Source organism: Aphidius gifuensis, linkage group LG5 (genome assembly GCF_014905175.1).
Source record: "Aphidius gifuensis isolate YNYX2018 linkage group LG5, ASM1490517v1, whole genome shotgun sequence".
In the NCBI taxonomy this organism is placed as follows: Eukaryota; Metazoa; Arthropoda; class Insecta; order Hymenoptera; family Braconidae; genus Aphidius; species Aphidius gifuensis.
In genome coordinates, this window is record NC_057792.1 from 4,336,103 (window position 1) to 4,360,845 (window position 24,743).

Genomic DNA, 24,743 nt, shown 5'->3' on the forward strand with positions numbered 1-24,743 from the left:
AAAGAAATCATTGATATTTGTCTATTTAATTAATGTTTAATCAACATTATCTTGAAATATTAATTTTACATAACCAGGGCTACCTTCTAGTGGAACGGCACAAAATGGACATATTGCAATGTAACCATTGGTACCATGTGGAATTGCTATTTTTTCCCAGTATCTGTAACAAAAAAAAATAAATTAAATTGAATTTCATTACATATTTTAAATAAAAGAAAAAAACTGAATGAATTAATTACTTGACAGTCTTTTCAGTAGCCATATGACCACATGGATTAAATGCATAAGTTGGTGGTCCTCTGTCAACATAAAATGCTGGCTCAATACCCATGCATAATTTAACAGTTGGTCCAGCTTCTAAACACATTGGACAACGTCTTGTAACTTTATCTTTTTCTTGGCCCCAATCATGATAACCCTGTACATGGCCACATTTTAAATAAACATAAGGCTGTTGTTGAGCTGAATCACTAACTGTTTTTCTTGGTATAACAAGTGTATTTAAACCAACTGGACATTGTGGTCTACCAGCATTAATAGCATCTACCAATTCTTCTAAATCATGTTTTGTCTGATAAATAAATAAATTAATTAATTAATATATTTATCTATTGGTAAATTAATTGATATAAAATAATAATTGAAATACAACATACTGGTGATTTTGATAAACCTTCAGCTGATCTCCAAAGTAATGTTGCACCACATAAATCAATAAGTGTACCATCTTTTAATATATTATCTTCATCATCAACAACATTACCTTTTTGTTGTGCACTACGACTTTCACGTAATGAAAATACACCACCACCAACACTTATTTCTCTCCATGCACCACATTTAGCTTCACCACCACAAAATTGTCCTTGTGGATGCATTATTAATATACCATTTGTTGTTAAACCATCAATTTCACGATTCTCTTGCCATTTTGTTGCTTTCTCCTTAAATAAAATCACATTATCAGCTCCTGTAATAATTAATTAACCTAATATCACAATTAAATGACCTACTCCTAAAAAAATATTTCTTGAACTATCAAAACCAGCAGCATAAATTCTTGTTATTGTTGGATTATGACGATCAGTTAATATACGACAAGCAAATCTACTAATTGTACTTTGTGCCATTCTACTTTCATTACTTGGTCCATTATCATTTGCTGGATATGTATCCATAACAACAAAATCAATTGGTGGCTCTGATGAACGACCAATCTGTAAGATTTAAAAAAAAAAAAACATTTAAAATTATATTTAATAATATTCCATTGTTTTTGTAGTAATAACGTTTTTTTTTTTTTACCTGAAACATATCAGTATTATCGTCTTCTGTGTATTCAACTATGACTGCTTGAGTTCGTGAAAGTGTATAAGATATAGAATGTTGTTTAACATTTAAAACAGCCTGTGAATTGTGAGGTGTTTTAACAACATAATGTTTACTTCGTTTCACTCCATTTGCTACTGATCTTTTGTAAAGTATAAATTTACTTCGACGACGACCACGATCGCCAGGTGGAAGAAATCCATTGTAACTGTTAATTTTTTTTATTGAAAATTATTTAGGATAGAACAAAATTAAATTAAATAAACAAAAAAAAAAAACCGCGAATTTTTAAAATGTATAATTAATTGAATAAAAAAATAAAATATTATATACCCTAAAATAACGAGTTCTCCATATTTCGTCAAAGTTTTTGTTTTGTCATTGTTATGATGACTGTTACTTCCATGAGGATTAACATAAGGACGACTGTTATTATGTTTACTTGTTGGACTATGAGGTGGATCAACTGTATCAGTAGTTTGTTCAACAACTAATGAACCTTCTGTACCATCTCCATCAGAGCTAAAAAAAAATAACAAAAAATTATTTAATCAATTGTTTTTAAAATATAGATAATATAAAAAATAAATAATGTTATTATTACCAAATCACCATCCTGTGTTACAATAATAAAAAATCTATTTTTTCATCAAATAAATAACTTATCAAGAGTTATCCACTTAAAATAATATGAGTTTGTTTGTTGCTTGTTTAAATACGCCTCAATACGTCAACCAAGCAAAGAAAAATATACGGATTCAAATAACAATAATGATATACTCTCTCAAATTTCTTATCCGTCAAAAAAAAAATATTCTCAAGCCTCAAGCTTTATTTTTTTTATCTTTTAATGATATTAATCTTGTTAAAAACAAAATTTTTTCATTATAAACAACACCTCGTTGTATCAACTGCATTGTTTATATTTTTATTTTATTTTTTTTCAAATATATTTATATTTTATTATCAGTCAATTATATATATTTAACTTAATTTTATTTTTAACATCAAATTGACAAACAATAATACACACAATTCACATTAAATTATTATTATTTATTTAATTTAATAAACACATATTCACCATTTTTGTTTTTAATATATCACTAAAGTATTATTTATTTTTAATCTATACACCAATTATTTTAACAAACATTGGCATAAACATATGAAAATTTTGGAGTAATAATATTGTTGTACACAAAATGTAATATCGATAGTCAATAATATTATATATAGGTATACAAACTATAAAGTATTTTTAATTTTGTCTTTTTCTATTACAACATTGTTGCTATGTTCAGAGAATACCGTAAAAAAGCGCCATGAAAAGAGGCTATACTAACAATAATAACAACAAAAAATAATGATAATAATGAATAATAATAATAAAATATAAGACAAGAAAAATCAGAGCTTTTTTTATTATTAAATTCCGCGAAACCGCGAAATTATATGAGCAAAAGCAAGCAAAAGAAAAGAGTCTCTTTTTTTGTGTAATATGTTTTATTTTTTTATTGTTTTTTATATTAGTGAAAAACAGTGAAAAACAAGCTTAATAATTATTGTAGCTTCATGCAAATTGTATAGCCAACTAGAAAAAGAAGCAAACATATATTCTGTCTCTTTTTTCTAATCTAATAATTCTAATAATGGTCCACGTGACATTTTGTTTGTCTCCAAGCTGTCATTTATGATTTCTAAAATTTTCAATTATTTGACAACATAAAAAACAACAGTGTAATGAACAATTAAAAAAACAGATTTATCAAAATATAAAATACATAACAAATGAGGAAAAAAGTAAGCTTTAATTATCTAATTGTCAAGTAGAACAAAAATGTTATTTTATTTGTTTTTTTATATTCAATATTTTGTTTGTTATTATTTATATATTATTGTGTGTTGTATTATTTTAATTTATTGTTGTTGTTATTATTGTTTATATTTTTTTTTAGTTTAGAAAGCAAAGAGCATGATGTGTTTTGTTATCTTCTGTTTATAAATATTATTATTTATTTTGATAAATAATTTTTAAAAAAATAAATAATGTCAGAAAGTGAGGTTGATGGTGGAGCAGGTTGCATAAGTGAAGTGACACTTGCAATAAGTAAAGCCAGAAATTCCAATCAAACTAGTTCACGAAGAGGCTTAGATAGTCCAGACTCTGATGAATCTGGACGTTCACAATCATTTACAGTACAGAGTTATGATTATAATGAGACAAATACAAGTACAAATAATAATATAAATAATTCTAATTTGGAAAATAATGCTGTGCCAGATTTATTTAATTGTGAACAACTTAGAATACCAATTGTTGGATATGAAGTTATGGAAGAGAGAGCAAGATTTACGGTAATTATATTATTAATTATTTGACTGTTTAATTTGATTATTTTATTAAATAGAGTAATTTATAATTACAGGTTTATAAACTTAGAGTTGAAATAAAAACTGGTGAATGTTGGTTTGTTTTTAGAAGGTATACTGATTTTAGTAGACTATTGTCACAATTAAAAAGACAAAAATTATCTATATCAAATTTATTATTACCAAGAAAAAAATGGATTGGTGATAATTTTGCACCAAGTTTTCTTGAAGATAGAATTCGTGGGCTTCAAAAATTTGTCAATGATATTTTATCAAGTCCAATTTTAATTAGTAATACAAGTGTACGAGAATTTTTTTGTCTCAATGAACCACCAGCTTTATCTGATACAGCTGAAGAAGCTAGAGTAAGAAAACAAATTTTTATATTTATTATTTGAATAAATTAATTTTTTAATAATAATTTTATAGGCAATTTTTGAAGCATTGGAGGATACAATTTATCATTTAAGACAACAGTTAAGAGAAAAAGATGCTGAATTAATAGCTGAAAAAAAAATAACAAATGAACTTCGAATTAAAGTGGAGCAGTTATTAAAGTGAGTATAATAATTTATTTATTTATTTATGCTACTTTGTTTTACAAATTATAAAAGTTTTTTTTTTTTTTTTTCGTAGAGAAATGCAGCGATGTCAAACTGATGAAAAAGAAAATTTCTCAGTCAAACTATAGGTAGAACATTATTAATATATACCTATAATTACGTAAACAAAATTATTTTTTATTACAATTTTATAATCACTTGTACAATGTAAGTTGTGCATATTTTTATAATTATATTTATGAGCTGGTAGCTAACATTTATTAAGATTTTCTCGAGGAAAAGTAAAAAAAATTATTTTTGTTTTTTTTTTTTTTCGATGGTTGAATATAAAAAAGTAATAAGATCTTATACGGGTCTTATGTTTTATTGTGTTTTAACAAGTACTTCTAACCTTTGTTGTGTAAGTATTTAAAAAAATTTATTCGATATGGCACGTACTTGGTTGAATAATAAGTATCATTATTCAGGAATTATTTTTGTTATCACCATCTGGTGCGACAACTTGACACGTTAATTGTATAACTTTGGTAAACTTTTCTGAAACGAAAAAAAAAAATAAAATGTGATGAAAGATTATTTATATAGTTTTAAACTATTTGAAATAAAATTACTTACCAGAAAAACGAGTACACCTTTGGTTGTAGACAAATAGATGATAGACACCAACTCCAATGATAATAAAAATTACAGCAAAAAAATATTTTAAAGAAGGCTCATGAATTATTGGTGTTACTGCAAGAAATATAGCAATAAATAATACAAGCCAAGGAATAAAAATTGGAACTTTGTATGGTCTTGGTGCATCAGGTTTTGTTTTACGCATAATTAAAAGTGCCACCATAGCAAGACCATAAAATACCCAAGTTAAAAAACTGGCAAATTCAATAAGTGCATGAATGTTTCCAACAAGTATACAAATAAACGAAATAAGTCCTTGAAGAATAACTGATGCAGCTGGTGTCATTCTTGTTATATGGACAAAACTAAAAACCATAGGTACGTGTCCTTCTTGTCCTGCAACATGACACAAACGAGCAATTCCAAATTGTACACTCAGGGCACATCCAAATGTTGATATAGCAACACCAATTGGAATTAATATAGCTATCCAAGGTGGTAGTACTTTTTTTGCCCAGTCAATAGCCACAGCTTCAGAGACAATCATTTCATCACGTGTCAAGACTGACATATAAGCTAGATTCATTGATACATAGAGGACTGTGATGATTGGAACAGCAATTAAAATACTACGAAGAATATTAACTTCAGGTTTTTTAACTTCTTCAGTAACAATTGTTGCTGAAGTCCATCCATCATAAGCCCATAGCCCTGAGTAAAATGCAAGTGCAATATTTCCTGGTGATGTTGATGTTCCTTTAAAAGGATCAGCTAGTAATTCTGTTTTTCCACTCACTAACCATGAGATTCCTCCACCAATAACAATCAAACATGCTCCAACTTTACAAAATAAAAATATATTTTGAAGTTTAACAAAAAGCTTGACACTTGTGAGATTGATAAATGTGATAATAAAAATTGCAAGTAGTGCTACAATCTTTTCAAGTAATTTTAATGTGTCTGGACATAATTCAGACGTTAATTCTGTAAATGGCTGGATACAATATTTTGCAAATGTTAAAATTATTATTGCAACTTCAGCAGGACGAAGTAAAAAAACACAAATCCATGAACAAATAAAAGCTGGTAGTCTTCCTGTATATTTATGAAGAGGACCAAATGCTTCAATGAAGTAAGCATATTCAGCTCCACTACGTGGTACTACTGTGCTTAATTCTGCATATGCTAAAGCACCAAGTAGTGATAAAAAACCACATGATGCCCATACTATCAAACAACTTCCAATAGACCCAGTCTCTTCTAGTGCTGTAGTTGGTGATACAAAAATTCCAGATCCTAAAAAAATATTTACAAGTCTCGGTAAAATTTCTAAGAATCTTTTTTACTCAAAAAAGAAAGCTTAAAATAATTTTTTAAAAATTCAGGACTTGAAAAATTTTTAAAATCCCTATCTTTTAACAAAAATCACATGGTTATATATTTTTTTTTAAATTAGATAATCTCATCTCCATTTATTTTCACTGATCTATTTATATTCAAGAGTTATAAGCCAAGCACGTTTGACAACACAAAAAAAAAAACTTTGAAAACATTTCTATTTATTTTTTTCGAAAACTATATTATTTATAAATTCAAAAATTAAATTTATTTAAATAAATAAAATCTTACCTATCATAACAGCCATTATAATACTAACAGCACTAAAAAGTCCAAGTTCCCGCTTTAATTCAACCTTTTGTTGTCCTTTCTCCACATTATTCTTTGACATCTCCATCACGTGTTATTATTTTTTTACGTTTATTAATTATTTATTAAATTATTACTACCATTGAAGAAATATTTTTTAAAAATAGCTTACGACGTATATTATTTTTTAGTTGATAAATTTATTTTAAAGTTTGTTGTAATATGATAAAATTTTATGTCAACGTGTTGAACAAGCAGCAGCAGCAGCAACAACAACAGCTGTGATTGGCGCTGTGCTCAGTTAGACTGGCTGAGATTTTATTTGACTATTAGACTCTCTCCGGTCTCGACAACATTAGCTTATTGTTATTGTAGGTAAATCACATCAGACAATCAGTTGAGACCGATAACAAAATGACACGACTTTTGTTGGAACCCCCACACACAACTAAATGACTCAAATTTTTTTTAATTTTATTTTCTGTATCTAATTTCGACAGCTTAAACTTATAAAATTTTGCTTGTGTGCGTATTCAAAAATAAAATAGCAAGCTAATCATAAAATTAAAATTATATATACACATATAAACAAATTTTTATTTATATTATTTTAAAACGACAAAAAAAATTTATTAAATATATTGCAAATTATTATCGAAATTTATAATAATTTTGATGAAATAAAAATTTAGTTTATTTAACAATTATTTAAATTATTATATACATATTTTATTTATATAAATATATAGTCTATTCCTGAGAGTTTAAAAATGTAAGCTTGTACTTGAAAATAATTAATAAAATTACGAGTTTCATATATTTTTTCATTGAGCATTTATGAATTAATTGTATAAAAAAAAAATTTTATACTTAGTCTGAATGAATTTCTGATGGTGCAACTTGACACAGCACTTGAATAAAATATGTAAATTTTCCTATAACAAACAATAAAGTTTGATAAATGTCGTTCACGAATAAATTGTTAATATAATAAATTGTTCAATGAAAAATTACTTACGAGATAATTTGCTACACCTTTGGTTGTAGACAAATAAATGATAGACTCCAACTCCAATAATAATAAAAATTAGAGCAAAAAAATATTTTAAAGAAGGCTCATGAATTATTGGTGTTACTGCAAGGAATATAGCAATAAATAATACGAGCCAAGGAATAAAAATTGGAACTTTGTATGGTCTTGGTGCATCAGGCTTTGTTTTTCGCATAATTAAAAGTGCAACCATAGCAAGACCATAAAATACCCAAGTTAAAAAGCTGGCAAATTCAATGAGTGCATGAACGTTTCCAACAAGAATACAAATAAAAGAAATAAGTCCTTGAAGAATAACTGATACAGCTGGTGTCATTCTTGTTATATGAACAAAACTAAAAGCCAAAGGTACGTGTCCTTCTTGTCCTGCAACATGACACAAACGTGAAATTCCAAATTGTACACTAAGTGCACATCCAAATGTTGATATAGCAACACCAATTGGAATTAATATAGCTATCCAAGGTGGTAGAACTTTCTTTGCCCAGTCAACAGCCACAGCTTCAGAGACAATCATTTCATCACGTGTCAAGACTGACATATAAGCTAGATTCATTGATACATAGAGGACTGTGATGATTGGAACAGCAATTAAAATACTTCGAAGAATATTAACTTCAGGTTTTTTAACTTCTTCAGTAACAATTGTTGCTGATGTCCAACCATCATATGCCCATAGCCCTGAGTAAAATGCAAGTGCAATATTTCCTGGTGATGTTGATGTTCCTTTAAAAGGATCAGCTAGTAATTCTGTTTTTCCACTCACTAACCATGAGATTCCTCCACCAATAACAATCAAACATGCTCCAACTTTGCAAATTCCAAAAATATTTTGTACTTTAACAAAAAGCTTGACACTCGTCATATTGATAAATGTTATCAAGCCAAGTGCAAGTAAGCCTATAATTTTTCTTAAATCTTCTAATGATTCTGGGCATATATCTGGCATAAAAGTGAGTAATGGTTGTATAAAATACTCTGAAAATGTGAGAATTATCACTGCAACTTCAGCAGGACGAAGTAAAAAAACACAAATCCATGAACAAATAAAAGCTGGTAGTCTTCCTGTATATTTATGAAGAGGACCAAATGCTTCAATTAAGTAGGCATATTCAGCTCCACTTCGTGGTACTACTGTGCTTAATTCAGCAAATGCCAGTGCACCAAGGAAAGATAAAAACCCACATGCTGCCCATATTATTAAACAACTTCCAATTGATCCAGATTCTTTTAAAGCTGTTGTTGGTGAGACAAATATTCCAGATCCTGTTAAAATATAAAATTTAATGTAGGTCAAGTGTAAAATTCATTGTGATAAAAATAGAATATAAAAACAAGTACGCATCAATATAAATTTAAATCATTCAGCTATTATCAGTTAATTAATTTTAAAATGTATGTGGACTTTGGAAATAAGCTAATCACTTGTTTATAGCATTAATATTTTTTTTTTTTATCTTGATTGGAAATCAAGACATCAACAAATTGATAACACAATTTATCACACAATTATTTAATTATTACTATTATCATAATTTCTAATAATATAAGTTAAAAAATTTTACCAATCATAACAGCTGTAATAACATTGACAGCACTGAATAATCCAATTTCTCTTTTCATTTCAACTTTTTTATTTTCCTCAATCATCTTGGTCTTTTCTCTATTTTTATATCAGCTATTTAGTTAAAATTTTAATTAAATATTTAATCGTAGAAAGTCATAAAAGTTACTCCAGAGAAACAGAATATTCAAATTAAAATTTAAATCAGATCGTTACTACTGATTGTGTCAACAAAATGCTTCTATTTTATATTTTTAAAAATCATACACTCTTCTCTTCACCATGTGATAAAAAAAAAAAAATAAAAAACGTATGTAAATGTCAAATAAATTTATAAAAAATTATAGTATCATTGTAAATTAAAGTGACACGTCACTAAACAATGTTGATATATTTTTTCGATACCCGTATAATAAATTTCCAAGCAAAGAAAACTATTCAGAGTGAAGATAAAAGTTGATTCAGTTCAGTTGGGTGATGTACTGATGTTTATTATATTGTTGAATATAAAAAACAATATTTGTTTTTTTTTTATAATGTATGTTTTCTGGTTTTTTTTATTTTTTACTTGTTGGTAATATGCATTTTTATCTAAGTGATAAAAATATATCAATCTAACAACAATCCACAGGTGATTAAAGAAAAAAAAAAAAAATAAATAGAAATTTTTATTTATTTATCAATTTAAATATTTATTTTTAATATTTTAAATTGTACTTTACTAAATCCTTCTTTACATATACATAAAACATTAAAAATAGATAAATAAATTTTTTATATTTTTTAAATATAAATTCTAGTTAAGCCAATTGGCCTTGATTGTCGTTTTCAGTTATTTTTAATTGACCCTGTTATCTATTAGATAACAAAATTTAAATAAAATATATTTGTCTTAATTCTAATCGAATATAATGTTTATTTTATTTTATTTACAATAAATAAAAACCATTAGTAAAATATTTTTTAAAAATAATTTTAAATATTTTAATTAGCTATTTAATTTAAAAAAATTAATTCAATCGTTTTTACAGTGTAAAAAAAAAAAAAATTCTACAAAATAAATGCCGAAAATAATTTACAATAATACAAAAAAAAAATTTTTTATTTATTAAATTAAATACAATTAAAAAATTTAATTATTAATTAATTTTTAATTTTCACCTCGCTTATTGTACATGTAATGCCATCTGGATGTCGTCATGTCAAGCATCAATACATAAAAAAAAAAATAAATAACACAGACGTAAAGTGGGTAGACAGTTCAAGATGGCTGACAAGTAAAGCAGCAGCAGTGGTGATGGTGTCCAATGGTGACGGCTAAAGTGGAATGTGTCTGTCTGTTAAATTTATGATATTAAAATTATTTGTGAATAAACTAATGGCCTATCAATATGGCCGATTTTAATATTGATATTAATAAACTTCCTGAGGATGTACGTGAAAAAATAGCTGAATTAGAACTCGAGCTTTCTGAAGGTAACATTCATCATCATTATTATTATTATAATATATTTTTTGTCACACTAATTCAATACACAAAAAAAAAAAATTCAATCATCTCTCCTGCGTGCCCCTCTGACTCACCCCATAGAAATCTTTATACATTTAATTAAAAAAAAAAAGTAGGTATATTTAATCGATTAATTCGAAATCCTTTTTTTTTTTTTTTTCTTCATCAATAAATCAAATGACCTTTTTTCACCTTGGTTTACTCAAAAATCTTTCACCCGGTATTTTATTTTTTTGTGTATTGTTTTTTTTTTTTTTGTTTATTTTTACATAAATTAATTGTCATTAAATGTAAATTGTTAAATAATATTAATGATTATATTTAAAATAAGATATAACAATGTGTGTCATGATGTAATTTTGTGATGATGATCTAGAGTGTTTATAACATGTGTCATGAATTGGTTGATATTGTTGTCAAGTGAGAGTGTACTATCAAGACACAAAAGTCAATACCTTCATAACTTGAACTCACTAATACATTGTCATATATATTTTTATCTTTATTTTTTCTTTTATATTCTATCATCATCATTATCATCACCATCATCATCTTACTCATGTGTCATACTAACAATTACGTCAAATATTATCTTTTATTATTTATTTTCTTAAATAGATTCTAACAAGTTATTAAAAAAAATAAACAACTATCATTTTAAGTCATAATTTTAATCAATAAAAAATATAATTAGAATATTTGTTTACATTAAATATAAACTAATATGTTTTTTTTTTATTTTTAGTTGAAAAAAAAAAAAAAAAATTTTAATTAAATAATTAAGAAATTGTTCAATTAATATTCAGATAGATATAGAAATAAACGAACCGATTATGTTCCAAGTGGTTGATGCTGTTTTCCACATATTTAATATGTATTTATGGACATCTGTCCGTTATGAACTTGGAATCGTGTAACGGGTATGTGTTACTCATAGCCGGAAACTATTTAATTCAACACATACATATTATTATAAGCATATATTGCTTATATATTTTATTATACTTTTATTATACATGTCCCCCTTTAGGGCCCCCCTATTTTAAACCTGGTTATATGTGTGAGGAATTTTAGTTTGTGGTACATATCAGTAAACATATATGTACACCTTTAATGGGATGCTGTGAAGTTGAGCATTGAAGCATATAAAAAAACCGGTGAATGATAAAAAATATTTTTTAAAAATTAATGAGACTCAATATTATGATGTATTTTTTTAATTTATAAAAAAGGTAATGGTTTATTTTTTTTTATTTTAAATTGATTCAAGTATTAAAATTGACATTTTTTTAGTATCAACATGTGTTATTTAAAAATATTCATGATGATGATGATGTTGTTGTTGTTGGGTATTAAAAAGGCAGCTGTTTATCAAGAAGTATCAAGTCAACTGGTACACATAATGTATTTAACAACAACAGCAATCCTTTCTGCTATGCAAGTTGTAGAACAACCAACCACCTCCACCTTCAACACCATCACCACCACCACCACTACTCTTTGCATCTATTATTTCTTGTAATATTACAGCTTCTTTTATCATTATTTATCCTATACTTTTTTTTCTTCATTCTCCTCTTCATCTTTTTCTTTTCTCAATCTTTTGCATTCACTTAACTTGTCTTCGTGACTCTCTGATTTCTCTGGATTCTCATCTACCATACTGCTCCTCTCTCGTATGGTATTTTTTTATTATTATTTATTTATATATATATATATATTTATTATATACCTCCATAGGTGCCTATAAGCCGCCCTCTCTTTACCTCCTTCATCCATTGGTAAGCACGATAAACCTGCCAGCAACTAAGATACCACCAAGTTTCTCAGTCTTGGTGGACCCGAGTTTCATTTAACATGCCAACGTGGCTGTTGTTGTTTCTCAATAACAATTCATTTGATAATAATCATTTTTCTTTTTTTTTTCTCACATATAATTAATCAAATGAACAAACATAATATCAATTACATATTGCTTATCATTCAAATATAAATTAATTAGAAAAAAATATATTTTTAATTAACAATTTGAATATATAAATAATCAGTAAAGTATCAGGAAGAATAATAACAAAAGAAAAAAAAAAGGGAAACTTATTTGTAAATGGCATATTGAAGATTGGAATGTAGCAATAGGACTGAAGGCTTCTTGCCAATTGCCAGTGAATCTCTCTAAAGTAATCAAAACAATATTAAAAATTGTGTGTATATATTTACATTTTAATATTTTATAATTCACAAGTGATGATAATTTTAAATAATAAAATTATTTATTTGTTTATTTATTAATTTTATTATTTTAAAAAATTATTGTTGGCTCACAATGTGCATTGAAAAAGGTCGAGTTTTTGTTGTCGTCGTGTGTATGTAATCACTCGAGAGGGAGAGCAATCGCAAGGGAGAAAGTTTCGTCCGTGAAGCCGTGTATTTTTTTATTTTTGTATACCTATTACAAACATATACTGGATCTCTTCAATATCAAATACATATATAGTATAATTCAGTTTATTACAACCAGTTGAAGTACACACAGAAAAAATGGTTGTAAATAAATTTTTCTATATTTATTATTTGATGATTGTTTAAAATTGTATAATTAAAAAATATATATTTGTTGATTATTTTATGGTGATAGTTTGATATAATTGTGTAATTGTGAATTGATCTCATGAGGTCTATCTCATTTGATAAATTAAGGAGGCTCATTGGACGTAAGAAGGATCGAAATGAGCCGTCCTTCAAACGTAGTGAGTCCTTCAAACGTATATCAATAAGAAAAAGTTATTTAGATCGTGGAAAAAGAAGAAATAAAGCATTAATTAAAACAAATGATATTGTTAATAATAATGATGATAATGATACAATACAACATGTTGATGTACCAGTTGAAATTGATAATACTAGTGAAAATAAAAATATAATAATTGATGATAAAACTAAAACATTTGATTTGGATAATAATACAAAAAAATTAAAAAATTCAAATTCATCATTACATACAACAATTGCATATGATGATTGGTTAAATGATATTAATGATACAAAAATTAATGAAATACTTTATAATGAAGATAAGCTATTATCAAATGATGAAGAAAAAAATTATGATGATGATGATGATGATATTTCATTATCAGAAAAAACTGAAGAATCATTAAATTTATCAGATGATTTTGTTGCTTCAAAATTAACATCAATGTCAATAAATTCAAAATCAACATTATCTGATATTGAATCATTGACATTAGCTGATAATGGACCACCAAGTGTCAGTGTTAGTCTTGGTCGTATTTGGCTTGGTGCTGCATTAATGCCATTTCCAAAAGTATCATCACCATCATCTATAAAATCATCAATATCAACTTCAACATCATCATTAACATCAATAACAACAACAACATCAATACCATTTGATACATTAACATGTACATCAACAAATAAAAATAGACATAGATCATTAGACAGTGCATGGAAAGAACAAAATAAATCACGTTATGAATCAGCACAAATAACAGTCTCTAGAACTGTTTCAGCACCAGAAAAATCACAAAAAAATCATCAATCAACATTTAATAGTTTATCAACTTCAATATCTAAAATTGCACATTGTAATAAATCTAGTAATAAATTAAATAAAACTGGATTGTCATTTTTTGGTAAAAAAAAATTATCAAAATCAAATAAAAATTCAACAACAACAATTGATAATTATGATGACAATGATGATGATGATGATGATAATAAAAATTTAATAATAATTGATCAAGATAAACTTGGTTTTGTATTACCAGAAAAAAGAAAATTAAAAAAAGCTACACATATTTGGCAAGAAATTCGTTATTTTAAAAATATTGATGCAACTTTTGATGTTGTTGTTAATAATGATTCTATGAATATTTCATCATCATTAAATAATAATAATAATATAACAACAAAGTATAATGAAAATAAAACGTTTTGTAATACAATTAATCAGCAAAATCAATTGTATAATACATTAGCAAGTTCATCAACATGTTCAAAATCGTCAATTGTTTCTACAACAACAACAACAACAAATGTTTTAAAAATAAGTGATTTTAATGAGGATAAAATATTGTCAGAAAAACTACGTAATATATTAGCACAAAGACCAATATGGAAACCATCAATAAATAATGATAAAAAATTACAAAAAAAGTATACTAAAAAAAATCAACAAAATCATAATTATTTAAATGATTATTATGATAATTTTTATTCAAGTAGTCAATCAATTAATTCAATTTCTTCATCAAATAAAGATACACAATTAAATTATTATCGTTGTCTTTCAACAAGTGGAAGTAGTGAATCAGATAATGATACATTTTATGAAGAAAAAAATTTTATAATTCATAAAAAAAATAAACGTTTTAATTTACCACCAAAACGACGTTCATTGTCAAGAAAAAAATCAAAAAATAGCTATCAACGACAACCAGTTTATCTTGTTAGAAAATATTCATTGTTAAAAAAACAACCAAGTAAGAATGCTTCAACAAAAAAAAAAAAAAAACAAATATTTTATATTATCATGAATTAAAACTTTTTTTAAAAAATTCATTTTAAAGCTCAATGGTTTAATAACAAATAAAAAAAAGCAGCAGTCTATTTAATCTTTCATATATCTCTTTATGATATTAATTTCAGCTTGAAAAAATAAATATGAAAGAGTCTAAATTAAAATATTGCTCATATTTTATTCAAACAAATTCATTTCAAAATATTGAAATACCTCTTTCAATTTTTCATCAAAAAATAAAATAAATAAACTAATGTTTTATGTTTTTTTTTTCTGTTTCAGGGGATATAACTCAGAAAGGATATGAAAAGAAAAAAGCACGTATTCTTCAGCAATATGCTTCAAAGCATATCGGTGAGTCAAATTAATTAATAACTATTTTTCAAAATTAAATAAAATACAAAACAAGCACGTTAATCAATGAAAAACTGTACATGGCATGCAACACATATGGCTCATGATGAAAAATATTTGTTGAAAAAATTTAACAAAAAAAAAATGACGTGGTAGCTGAGCACAAATCACTTCAAGCTTCAAAAAAAAAAAAAAAAATCATTGAATGCGTTAATGCGTTTTGTATAGTCGAATAAGTCTGGGTCGGTTTTAGACATTAAATTCTCTTTTTGCTTGCGTAAAACTACGTGACTACGTAACTCGCTCAAACAAAATAGAAATAAATAAAAAAACAACAACATAATAAGATGTAACAAAAAGTAATAGAACGAAAAAGGTACGTCACGCCTAATACCCACAAACATTACAATCATTACGAGCATATATGTTGTAAATAATGTATGAAAATTTATTTAAATTAGATGAAAATATAAAAATCATTGTTTGTCAATTTATGATAATAATAATAATACATAAATAACTAACAATATTAAAAAACCAAATAACAATAACATTTTTAAAATTTGATAATTCATTTGATATTTGCTGTCACTAATCAGGAGGTGGAAATATCAGTGGAGGTGGTACCGGTGGTAGTGCTGGTGATAAAAGTAATTATGGAAGTGGTGGGGGTGGTGGTGGTGGTATTGGTGGTGCACGTCCTCAGCCTCGTGCTCGACGTACACAAAGACGTGTTACACATTCTGAAAAAAGATATCATTCAGGTGGGAAATTAACTAACAAACTAACATACTTTTATTTTATTTTATTTTTTTCATAATTTATTTTATCATCTATTTTTTGGTGCATGTTTTGCTTACTCATTTTATTTGAATAAAAGAAAAAAAAAAAATAAATGTATGACTTGGTTTTTTTTTTTTTATTAGAGTTAGTGAGTTTTGTAATTATTTTGTTGCATGATTTTATCACGTAATTATTTGATAGTATATTAGTATTTATGATGGGGAGAAAAATAGAAAAAGATAGAGAGAAGAACTTGATGATGATGATGATGATGATCAACTAGACCAACCGAATAATTGTTTTAATATAATTTTGTTTTTTTTATTTTGTTTAACATTTTAACGTGGTAATGTTTATGTTGTTGTTTGTTGCTGTTATTGTTGCATGCAGGAAATAGACTAGTACCTGGAAATACGTCTAGTCTTTTAGGACCTAGCTGTTCAGTTGGAAACACTGGTTCTATTGCTGAAGCAGCTGCTAAACGTGGTAATCGAAGACTCACAAGAAATGAGAGCCGTTATCACTCGGGTTAGTAAATAATTTAGAAAAATATAATATAACACTTTAATTCACAATTTGCATGTTTAATTATTTATTTTAAATAATCTATATGTATTTATAAAATGAGTATATTTACCTAATAGTAATGACAAATAAAAAAAATTTAATTATTTATTGGATAATATTATTTACAGAAGTACGACAAGAGGCTGTACAACAGGCTCTTGCTGCAATGCAAACAAGACCAAAACCATCATTACCAATGCCATCAAAAAGAACATCAGTTATGGCAAGAAGTCCAGAACGTGAACGTCAAGAAAGTGGTGAATCAAGTAGTGATGAAGATAGTGTTGTTACAGAAGAATCACCAGGTACTGGTGGACCAACTGGTACTGGTTTATCTGATACAAGTAGTACTGGTTCAGCTCGTGATACACCACCACCACCAAGACCACCAGCAAGAAGGCCACCACCAGCTGATATAACTGATATTGCTGAATATACACCACATGCATATTGTAATATTCAACCACCTGATGTAACACATACAACAACACAATCAAGAAGGCCAGGTGCTGATAGAGTTAATCGTTATCATGTTGTTGATGAAAATAATACTGGTACAACTGGACGTTGGAAAGTATCAGCTAAAATACAACAACTTTTAAATACACTTAAAAGACCAAAAAAACGTCCATTACCAGAATTTTATGAAGATGATGATATTGAATTAGAAATTGCTGCAAATCCAAAAGATCCAAATGCACCAAAACCAGAAGGTGGTATTATGACATCAGCAATTGGTGAACAGTTATCAGTACCATCAGGTTTACCAAGATCATTAGAAGCAGCAATACAAAGGTATGGCTCAGCAACATATAAAGCACCAGCAGCTACAGTACTTGATCCAAATGGTAAATTATTTGTAACTTTAACATATGGAAAATTATTAAGTCGTTCATATAAAATAGCATATACATTATTAAATCGTGCATTAACAAGAACAGTTGGTGAATGTTGTTTAAAACCAGGTGATAGAATAGCACTTGTTTATCCAAATAATGATCCAATAAGTTTTATGTGTGCATTTTATGGTTGTTTACAAGCTGGTATTGTACCAGTACCAATTGAAGTACCATTAACACGTAGAGATGCTGGTTCACAACAAATTGGTTTTCTTCTTGGTAGTTGTGGTGTACAAGTTGCATTAACAAGTGAAGCATGTTTAAAAGGTTTACCAAAAACAACAGCTGGTGATGTTGTTGCATTTAAAGGTTGGCCAAAATTACATTGGTTTGTAACTGAACATCTTGGTAAAATACCAAAAGATTGGATGCCACAACCACGTTTAACTGATGAAACACCAGCATATATTGAATATTCAACAGATAAAGATGGCTCAGTTATGGGTGTTACTGTAACAAGATCAGCAATGTTAGCAAATTGTCGTTCATTAACAATGGCATGTGGTTATACAGAAGGTGAAAATGCTGTATGTGTACTTGATTTTAAACGTGAAGTTGGTCTTTGGCATAGTACATTGACAAGTATATTAAATGGTATGCATGTTATATTTATACCATATGCACTTATGAAAGTTAATCCAGCAAGTTGGATGCAAATGATAACAAAACATCGTGCAAGTGTTGCTGTTGTTAAATCACGTGATCTTCATTGGGGTTTATTAGCAACAAAAGATCATAAAGATATATCATTAGCATCATTGCGATTATTATTAGTTGCTGATGGTGCTAATCCATGGTCATTATCATCTTGTGATCAATTTTTATCAGTATTTCAACCAAAAGGATTACGTCCAGATGCTGTATGTCCATGTGCATCATCAAGTGAAGCTTTAACTGTATCAGTACGTAGACCAGGACGTGCTGGTGTTAATGCAACTGGTCGTGGTGTATTATCAATGTCTGGTTTAAGTTATGGTGTTGTACGTGTTGATCAAGAAAATTCATTAACATCATTAACATTACAAGATTGTGGACAAGTTATGCCTGGTAGTGTTGTTGTTGTTGTTAAAATGGAAGGACAACCATTAATTTGTAAAACTGATGAAGTTGGTGAAATATGTGTTAATAGTACAGCAACTGGTAGTCAATATTGGGGATTACAGGGTTTAACAAATAATACATTTAAAGTTATACCACAACAATCTGATGGTACACCAATTGCTGGTACTGGTGATACTGAATATGTTAGATCTGGTCTATTAGGATTTCTTGGACCTGGTAATTTAATATTTGTATGTGGCTCAAGAGATGGACTAATGACTGTTACTGGAAGAAAACATAATGCTGATGATATTATTGCTACTGTATTGGCTGTTGAACCAATGAAATTTATTTATCGTGGAAGAATTGCTGTATTTAGTGTTAGAGTTTTGAGAGATGAAAGAATTTGTGTTGTTGCTGAGCAACGACCAGATTGTAGTGAAGAAGAGGTTTGTTTTTTTTTTTATTAATATTTATTTTTTTATAATTAAATAAATAATATTAATAATAATTGTTTTGTATTATAGAGTTTTCAATGGATGTCTCGTGTTTTACAAGCAGTTGATTCAATTCATGCTGTTGGAATATATTGTCTTGCTTTGGTACCACCAAATTATTTACCAAAGACTCCTTTGGGTGGTATACATCTTTCAGAAACAAAAAGACGTTTTCTTGAGGGTGCACTACATCCAGCAAATGTTTTACTTTGTCCACATACATGTGTCACAAATTTGCCAAAACCACGTGAAATTCATTCTGGTAAGTTTTTCATTTTTTTTTTTTCATTTAATTATTCAATATTTGTTGTCATTATTTATTCCCAATAGTTTCAGTGCTCGCTTATTATTAGCCTTCACTTTAAAGTCATCCCAAAAAAAAAATTAGAAAAAAAAACGCAGATACTCGACTCAACGCGAAGGGAGAGACTCTCTTAATTTTTTTATGCAAAAAAATGAAATGTCTTGAAGCAGCGTGTAGCAGTTTTTAAAAATATTATTTTTTATTTATTTATTATTTGACATTGGCGAGTCACTGGAGTTTTCTTTTAATTTAATTATGCATTAATTTTATTTTTATTTTAAAGTTATTATTATTAAATTTTTATTTATTATATTTATTTAACAAAAAATTATTATTTTATTTAAATTACTTTTATATTTTTATTTATTTATTTATTTGTTTTGATGTCCTAGCTTTTAAAACCGCTTGCGCTTTTTAAGGATAAATATAAATATTTATTTTCATATTAAAAATAATAAAATTAGATTAATTTTTTTTAATGAGAATATCAAAATAATGCAAGTGTTGAGTGTTTGCGTTGTTTTACTAATGAAATGGTGCGGGGGCGTGTAGCGGGGGATTCTGTTTCAGATGTTGGACCAGCAAGTGTAATGGTTGGAAATATTGTCCAGGGTAATCGTCTAGCATCAGCACAAGGCAGAGATTTAGGTGTTCTTGATGAGGACAGTGATAATGCCAAGAAGGTAATAATAACTATCTATTTTTAATATACAATAATAATGAGAAAAAAAATAAAACAATTATGTTTTTTTTTTCATGTCTAGTATCAATTTATATCGGAAATATTAAGATGGCGAGCTATGAGTACGTCAGATCATGTTATATTTACGCTGTTAAATGCAAAAGGAGTAGTAACAACATCCCTATCATGCTCTCAATTACATAAAAAAGCTGAAAAAATTGGAAATTTACTTCTTGATAAAGGAAGAATAAATACTGGTGATCATGTTGCATTATTATTTCCACCTGGTACTGATTTAATATGTGCATTTTATGGTTGTCTTTATGTTGGTGCTGTACCAGTTACAATACGTCCACCACATCCACAAAATTTACAAACAACACTACCAACAGTTAGAATGATTGTTGATGTTAGTAAATCTGTTCTTGTATTGACAAATCAAAATATGGTTAGATTATTAAAAAGTAAAGAAGCAAATAATGTTGTTGAAATAAAAAGTTGGCCAACAATACTTGATATGGATGATATGCCAAAAAAAAAATTACCAGTTATGTATCGTGCACCAACAGCTGAAATGCTTGCATATCTTGATTTTAGTGTATCAACAACTGGTATGTTAGCTGGTATTAAAATGTCACATGCTGCTGTAACATCATTATGTCGTGCAATGAAATTAGCATGTGAATTATATCCATCAAGACATATTGCTTTATGTCTTGATCCTTATTCTGGTCTTGGTTTTGCATTATGGTGTTTAAGTAGTATTTACAGTGGTCATCATTCAATATTAATACCACCATCTGAAGTTGAAGCAAATCCAGCATTATGGTTATCAGCTGTTAGTCAATCACGTGTACGTGATACATTTTGTTCATATGGTGTTATGGAATTATGTACAAAAGGACTTGGTTCATCAGTACATACATTAAAAACACGTGGTGTTAGTTTAGCATGTGTACGTACATGTGTTGTTGTTGCTGAAGAAAGACCAAGAATAGCATTAACAACAAGTTTTAGTAAATTATTTTCAGCACTTGGTTTAAGTCCACGTGCTGTATCAACATCATTTGGTTGTCGTGTTAATACAGCAATATGTTTACAAGGTGCATCAAGCCCTGAGCCATCAACTGTTTATGTTGATTTACGTGCATTAAGAAATGATCGTGTTTCATTAGTTGAAAGAGGTAGTCCACATTCATTATGTTTAATGGAATCTGGTAAATTATTACCTGGTGTTAAAGTTATCATAGCTAATCCAGAAACAAAAGGACAATGTGGTGATTCACATTTAGGTGAAATATGGGTACAATCATCACATAATGCAAGTGGTTATTTTACAATATACGGTGATGAAAGTGATTATGCTGATCATTTTAATGCAAGACTTGTTACTGGTAATACTGGTGAAGTTTATGCTAGAACTGGTTATCTTGGATTTTTAAGACGTACTGAATGTGTACAACAATCAGCTGTTGGTGGTGATCAACTGATACCTGGTGCACCACCAATAACAACTGATAATATATCAATATCTGATCTTGATATATCAGCACCAGGTGATGCTGAATTACATGATGCTGTATTTGTTGTTGGAGCACTTGATGAAGCTATTTTATTAAGAGGCATGAAATATCATCCAATTGACATTGAAAATAGTGTCATGAGATGTCATAAAAAAATTGCTGAATGGTAAGTTAAATTTTTATTTAATATATTATTTATATATTTTATTTCATTTATTAATTTTTTTCAATTAAACTTTTTTTTAGTGCTGTATTTACGTGGACCAATTTACTTGTTGTCGTTGTTGAATTAAATGGAAGTGAAAGTGAAGCATTGGATCTTGTTGCACTTGTAACAAGTGCTGTTCTTGAAGAACATCATCTTGTTGTTGGTGTTGTTGTTGTTGTTGATCCAGGTGTTGTACCAATTAATTCACGAGGTGAAAAACAACGTCAACATTTACGTGATGGTTTTCTTGCTGATCAATTAGATCCAATCTACGTGGCATATAATATGTGAGCACACAATAATTATGCACAAATTTTTTTTTATTATTTTGACAATTTATATTATTATTTTATCATTATTGACTTTAAATTTATTATCAATTCATGACGATCATTATATAAACAAAACAAGATTTCTTTTTTTTTTTTTTTTACTATTACGACAAATTGTGATGCTTCTCGTCGATGCCAAAACCACAATGCTCATGTTTTATATGATATACAAAAAAAAAATAAAAAAATAACATCAACGTGTGTACAAGGCAGCTATTTTTAAATAATTATTTTCCAGCTCCAATTTATTGGAGCAGACTGAGGGATCGACTGAATAATAAAACTTTAAAAAATATAATTCAATACAATTGCTAATTCAAATAGATAAGCAAACTTGTAAATTTTAAATCTTAAAAAGATAAAAAATATAAAATTAAAAGCTTTTTTTTTTTGTCAACAGTCGATCAAAAATTGAAATACGTTATTTTTACGTAAATTTAATATTATGCTAGTGGTAATAGATAATAAGAATTAAATGCTCTTTGTAAACAAAATAAAAAAAAAAGAAAAAAAAAAAAGGGCAATAACGTATAGTCTTGTTGTTAAACAGAGACTCATCTAGCTCACTTTTCCATAGCATAAAATTAATTATTATTTTATCTCATATGATCATCAATCATTAATAATTAATTTTGTTTTTTTTTTTATTTAAATGTTACACAAATTCAAGCTCAAAAAACAAATTGTCAAAATACCACGCATAGGTTGTCATTTAATTAATTAATATTCCGACTTTTATTTTAAGATTTATTTGTCATCAACACACAAAACTTGTTATATATATTTATACATATAATTAATTAGTCATATATATAATTTTTAGTATTATTTAATTTTTGCTTTATATTTTTTTTGCTCTTGTGATGATTATTTTTTCTTTTCTTTATATTAAAATTATTATTTTTTTAGTGCAATACGTGTAATTTGTTTTTTTTTTTTTTTTTGTAAATAATTTTTCAACATAGAGAGATAGCTTTTATTTCTTGTGTATTATCATTGATGATTAATTGACGTGATCATTATTGTTTTCTAATTTACATTATTATTGTAATCTATTATTTTGTTAATTTAATTTTCATTATTTTTTCTTTCTTCCGTCCCTATGTTTATCCCCATTTGTGAATAAAGCTTGAGTATAAATTAATAATAATCATAAATATCTTAAAAATTTTTTCAATACATATAATTAGTAACTAATAATTATGAGATTGAATAATAAAAAAAACGAATAAATAAACATTTTCATTTGTTTCATTACATAAATGTATGAATTTTTAATTTTTACATTATGTTTATAATTATTTTTTTTCGGCCTACACTTTTGTAACAATAACATGAATTAATTTGATATAAAAAAAAAAAAATAAACTACGTGTGAATGTCATTTTTATATACAATGATAAAATGTGTCAACGAAATTATGACAAATTGAATAATTATTTTTATTTAAATTAATAAATATATAAATCGATTTTAATAATTTAATTTTTCAATTATAAGTCATAATTTAATTGACTAAGTCACGTTAAATAATGTGAATGTAAATATAAATTATTAAATTAGTGATAACAATGGAAAAACCTCCAATTTTTTTTAGATTAATATAAACACTATATATACTTTGTACTTTGAGGATATATAATTATATGAACTTATTAAATTTACACTGTCATTAGGACTAGAAACAGAAAAAAAAAAAAAAATGTCAGAATTGTATTTGCATTTAAATTTCACATTTTCGATATGAAAAAAAAAAAATTTGAATGAAATGAAAAACAATAAATAAAATAAAAATTTATTTTATGATTTTTAATTAAATTAATTTATAAATATTTTATCACTGTATCAGTTTAACTATTTATTTATATATTTTATTTTAAAGAATGCTTAATCGATTGTAACCCGATAATTTTTAAATTATCACTGATAACAATTAATGACTCAGGTTAAATAATTGTTACGTAATAATACCACTTGAGTATTATCTTACTAATAACATTAAAATTTTTATAATCTTAATTTTTTTCATATATTTACATAACAATCTTTTAACAATAATAATTATTTTTAGTCATAGCAAAATAAAAAGAAAATTAAAAAAATAAAAAGGTATGTATGATTCATCATCATTTAAATTAATTTTCATTATTACTATTTAGTAAAAAAATGCATGTTCATAAATTTAAAATAGGTCAATATAAAAATAACTAATAAATTATCACATTTAGACATAATTTACATTTAAATTGTCATATGACATTAATAAAAACACATGACAAGTATTAAAAAAAAAAAATAACAAAAATTTTTTATTAAATAAATAAACATCTTCCTTATCGAAAGTGTAAAAAT

At 26.8% G+C, this 24,743-nt stretch overlaps 5 protein-coding genes across 17 annotated transcripts; 2 read left to right on the forward strand and 3 right to left on the reverse strand.

The window, feature by feature from the left end:
• Positions 1 to 12: 12 nt before the first annotated feature.
• LOC122856992 (protein pellino) lies at positions 13 to 3,129 on the reverse strand. 2 transcript variants are annotated; one of them, XM_044158952.1, is made up of 7 exons: positions 1,937 to 3,129; positions 1,666 to 1,854; positions 1,309 to 1,540; positions 1,017 to 1,220; positions 660 to 944; positions 243 to 574; positions 13 to 163 (listed from the first exon to the last, which is right to left on the reverse strand). In XM_044158952.1, exons 1-7 carry the CDS (start codon positions 1,945 to 1,947, stop codon positions 37 to 39), a joined length of 1,380 nt encoding a protein of 459 aa, XP_044014887.1. In that variant the 5' UTR covers positions 1,948 to 3,129; the 3' UTR covers positions 13 to 36. The 2 variants fall into 2 exon arrangements, with proteins under 2 accessions (XP_044014887.1, XP_044014886.1); XM_044158951.1 differs by having other exon boundaries at positions 660 to 947.
• A 161-nt stretch (positions 3,130 to 3,290) lies between these two features.
• LOC122856993 (sorting nexin-16) lies at positions 3,291 to 4,727 on the forward strand. The gene is made up of 4 exons (XM_044158953.1): positions 3,291 to 3,690; positions 3,762 to 4,070; positions 4,135 to 4,262; positions 4,342 to 4,727. Exons 1-4 carry the CDS (start codon positions 3,382 to 3,384, stop codon positions 4,394 to 4,396), a joined length of 801 nt encoding a protein of 266 aa, XP_044014888.1. The 5' UTR covers positions 3,291 to 3,381; the 3' UTR covers positions 4,397 to 4,727.
• Positions 4,320 to 6,841, reverse strand: LOC122856990 (b(0,+)-type amino acid transporter 1-like). Its single transcript, XM_044158948.1, has 3 exons — positions 6,516 to 6,841; positions 4,884 to 6,182; positions 4,320 to 4,805 (listed from the first exon to the last, which is right to left on the reverse strand). The coding sequence occupies exons 1-3, from the start codon at positions 6,619 to 6,621 to the stop codon at positions 4,732 to 4,734; spliced, it is 1,479 nt and encodes a 492-aa protein (XP_044014883.1). The 5' UTR covers positions 6,622 to 6,841; the 3' UTR covers positions 4,320 to 4,731.
• Positions 6,842 to 6,847: 6 nt separating this feature from the next.
• On the reverse strand, positions 6,848 to 11,589 carry LOC122856991 (b(0,+)-type amino acid transporter 1-like). Of its 2 annotated transcripts, none has more exons than XM_044158950.1 (3): positions 11,487 to 11,589; positions 7,552 to 8,850; positions 6,848 to 7,468 (listed from the first exon to the last, which is right to left on the reverse strand). In XM_044158950.1, the coding sequence occupies exons 1-3, from the start codon at positions 11,521 to 11,523 to the stop codon at positions 7,404 to 7,406; spliced, it is 1,401 nt and encodes a 466-aa protein (XP_044014885.1). In that variant the 5' UTR covers positions 11,524 to 11,589; the 3' UTR covers positions 6,848 to 7,403. The 2 variants fall into 2 exon arrangements, with proteins under 2 accessions (XP_044014885.1, XP_044014884.1); XM_044158949.1 differs by lacking the exon at positions 11,487 to 11,589 and adding an exon at positions 9,150 to 9,791.
• Positions 10,379 to 23,153, forward strand: LOC122856986 (disco-interacting protein 2). 11 transcript variants are annotated; one of them, XM_044158941.1, is made up of 9 exons: positions 10,381 to 10,624; positions 15,484 to 15,555; positions 16,155 to 16,319; positions 16,729 to 16,866; positions 17,034 to 19,294; positions 19,373 to 19,604; positions 20,199 to 20,329; positions 20,411 to 22,017; positions 22,098 to 23,153. In XM_044158941.1, exons 1-9 carry the CDS (start codon positions 10,540 to 10,542, stop codon positions 22,348 to 22,350), a joined length of 4,944 nt encoding a protein of 1,647 aa, XP_044014876.1. In that variant the 5' UTR covers positions 10,381 to 10,539; the 3' UTR covers positions 22,351 to 23,153. The 11 variants fall into 11 exon arrangements, with proteins under 11 accessions (XP_044014880.1, XP_044014876.1, XP_044014877.1 ...); XM_044158936.1 differs by lacking the exon at positions 10,381 to 10,624 and adding an exon at positions 12,912 to 15,163 and having other exon boundaries at positions 20,217 to 20,329; XM_044158935.1 differs by lacking the exon at positions 10,381 to 10,624 and adding an exon at positions 12,914 to 15,163.
• Positions 23,154 to 24,743: the final 1,590 nt, after the last annotated feature.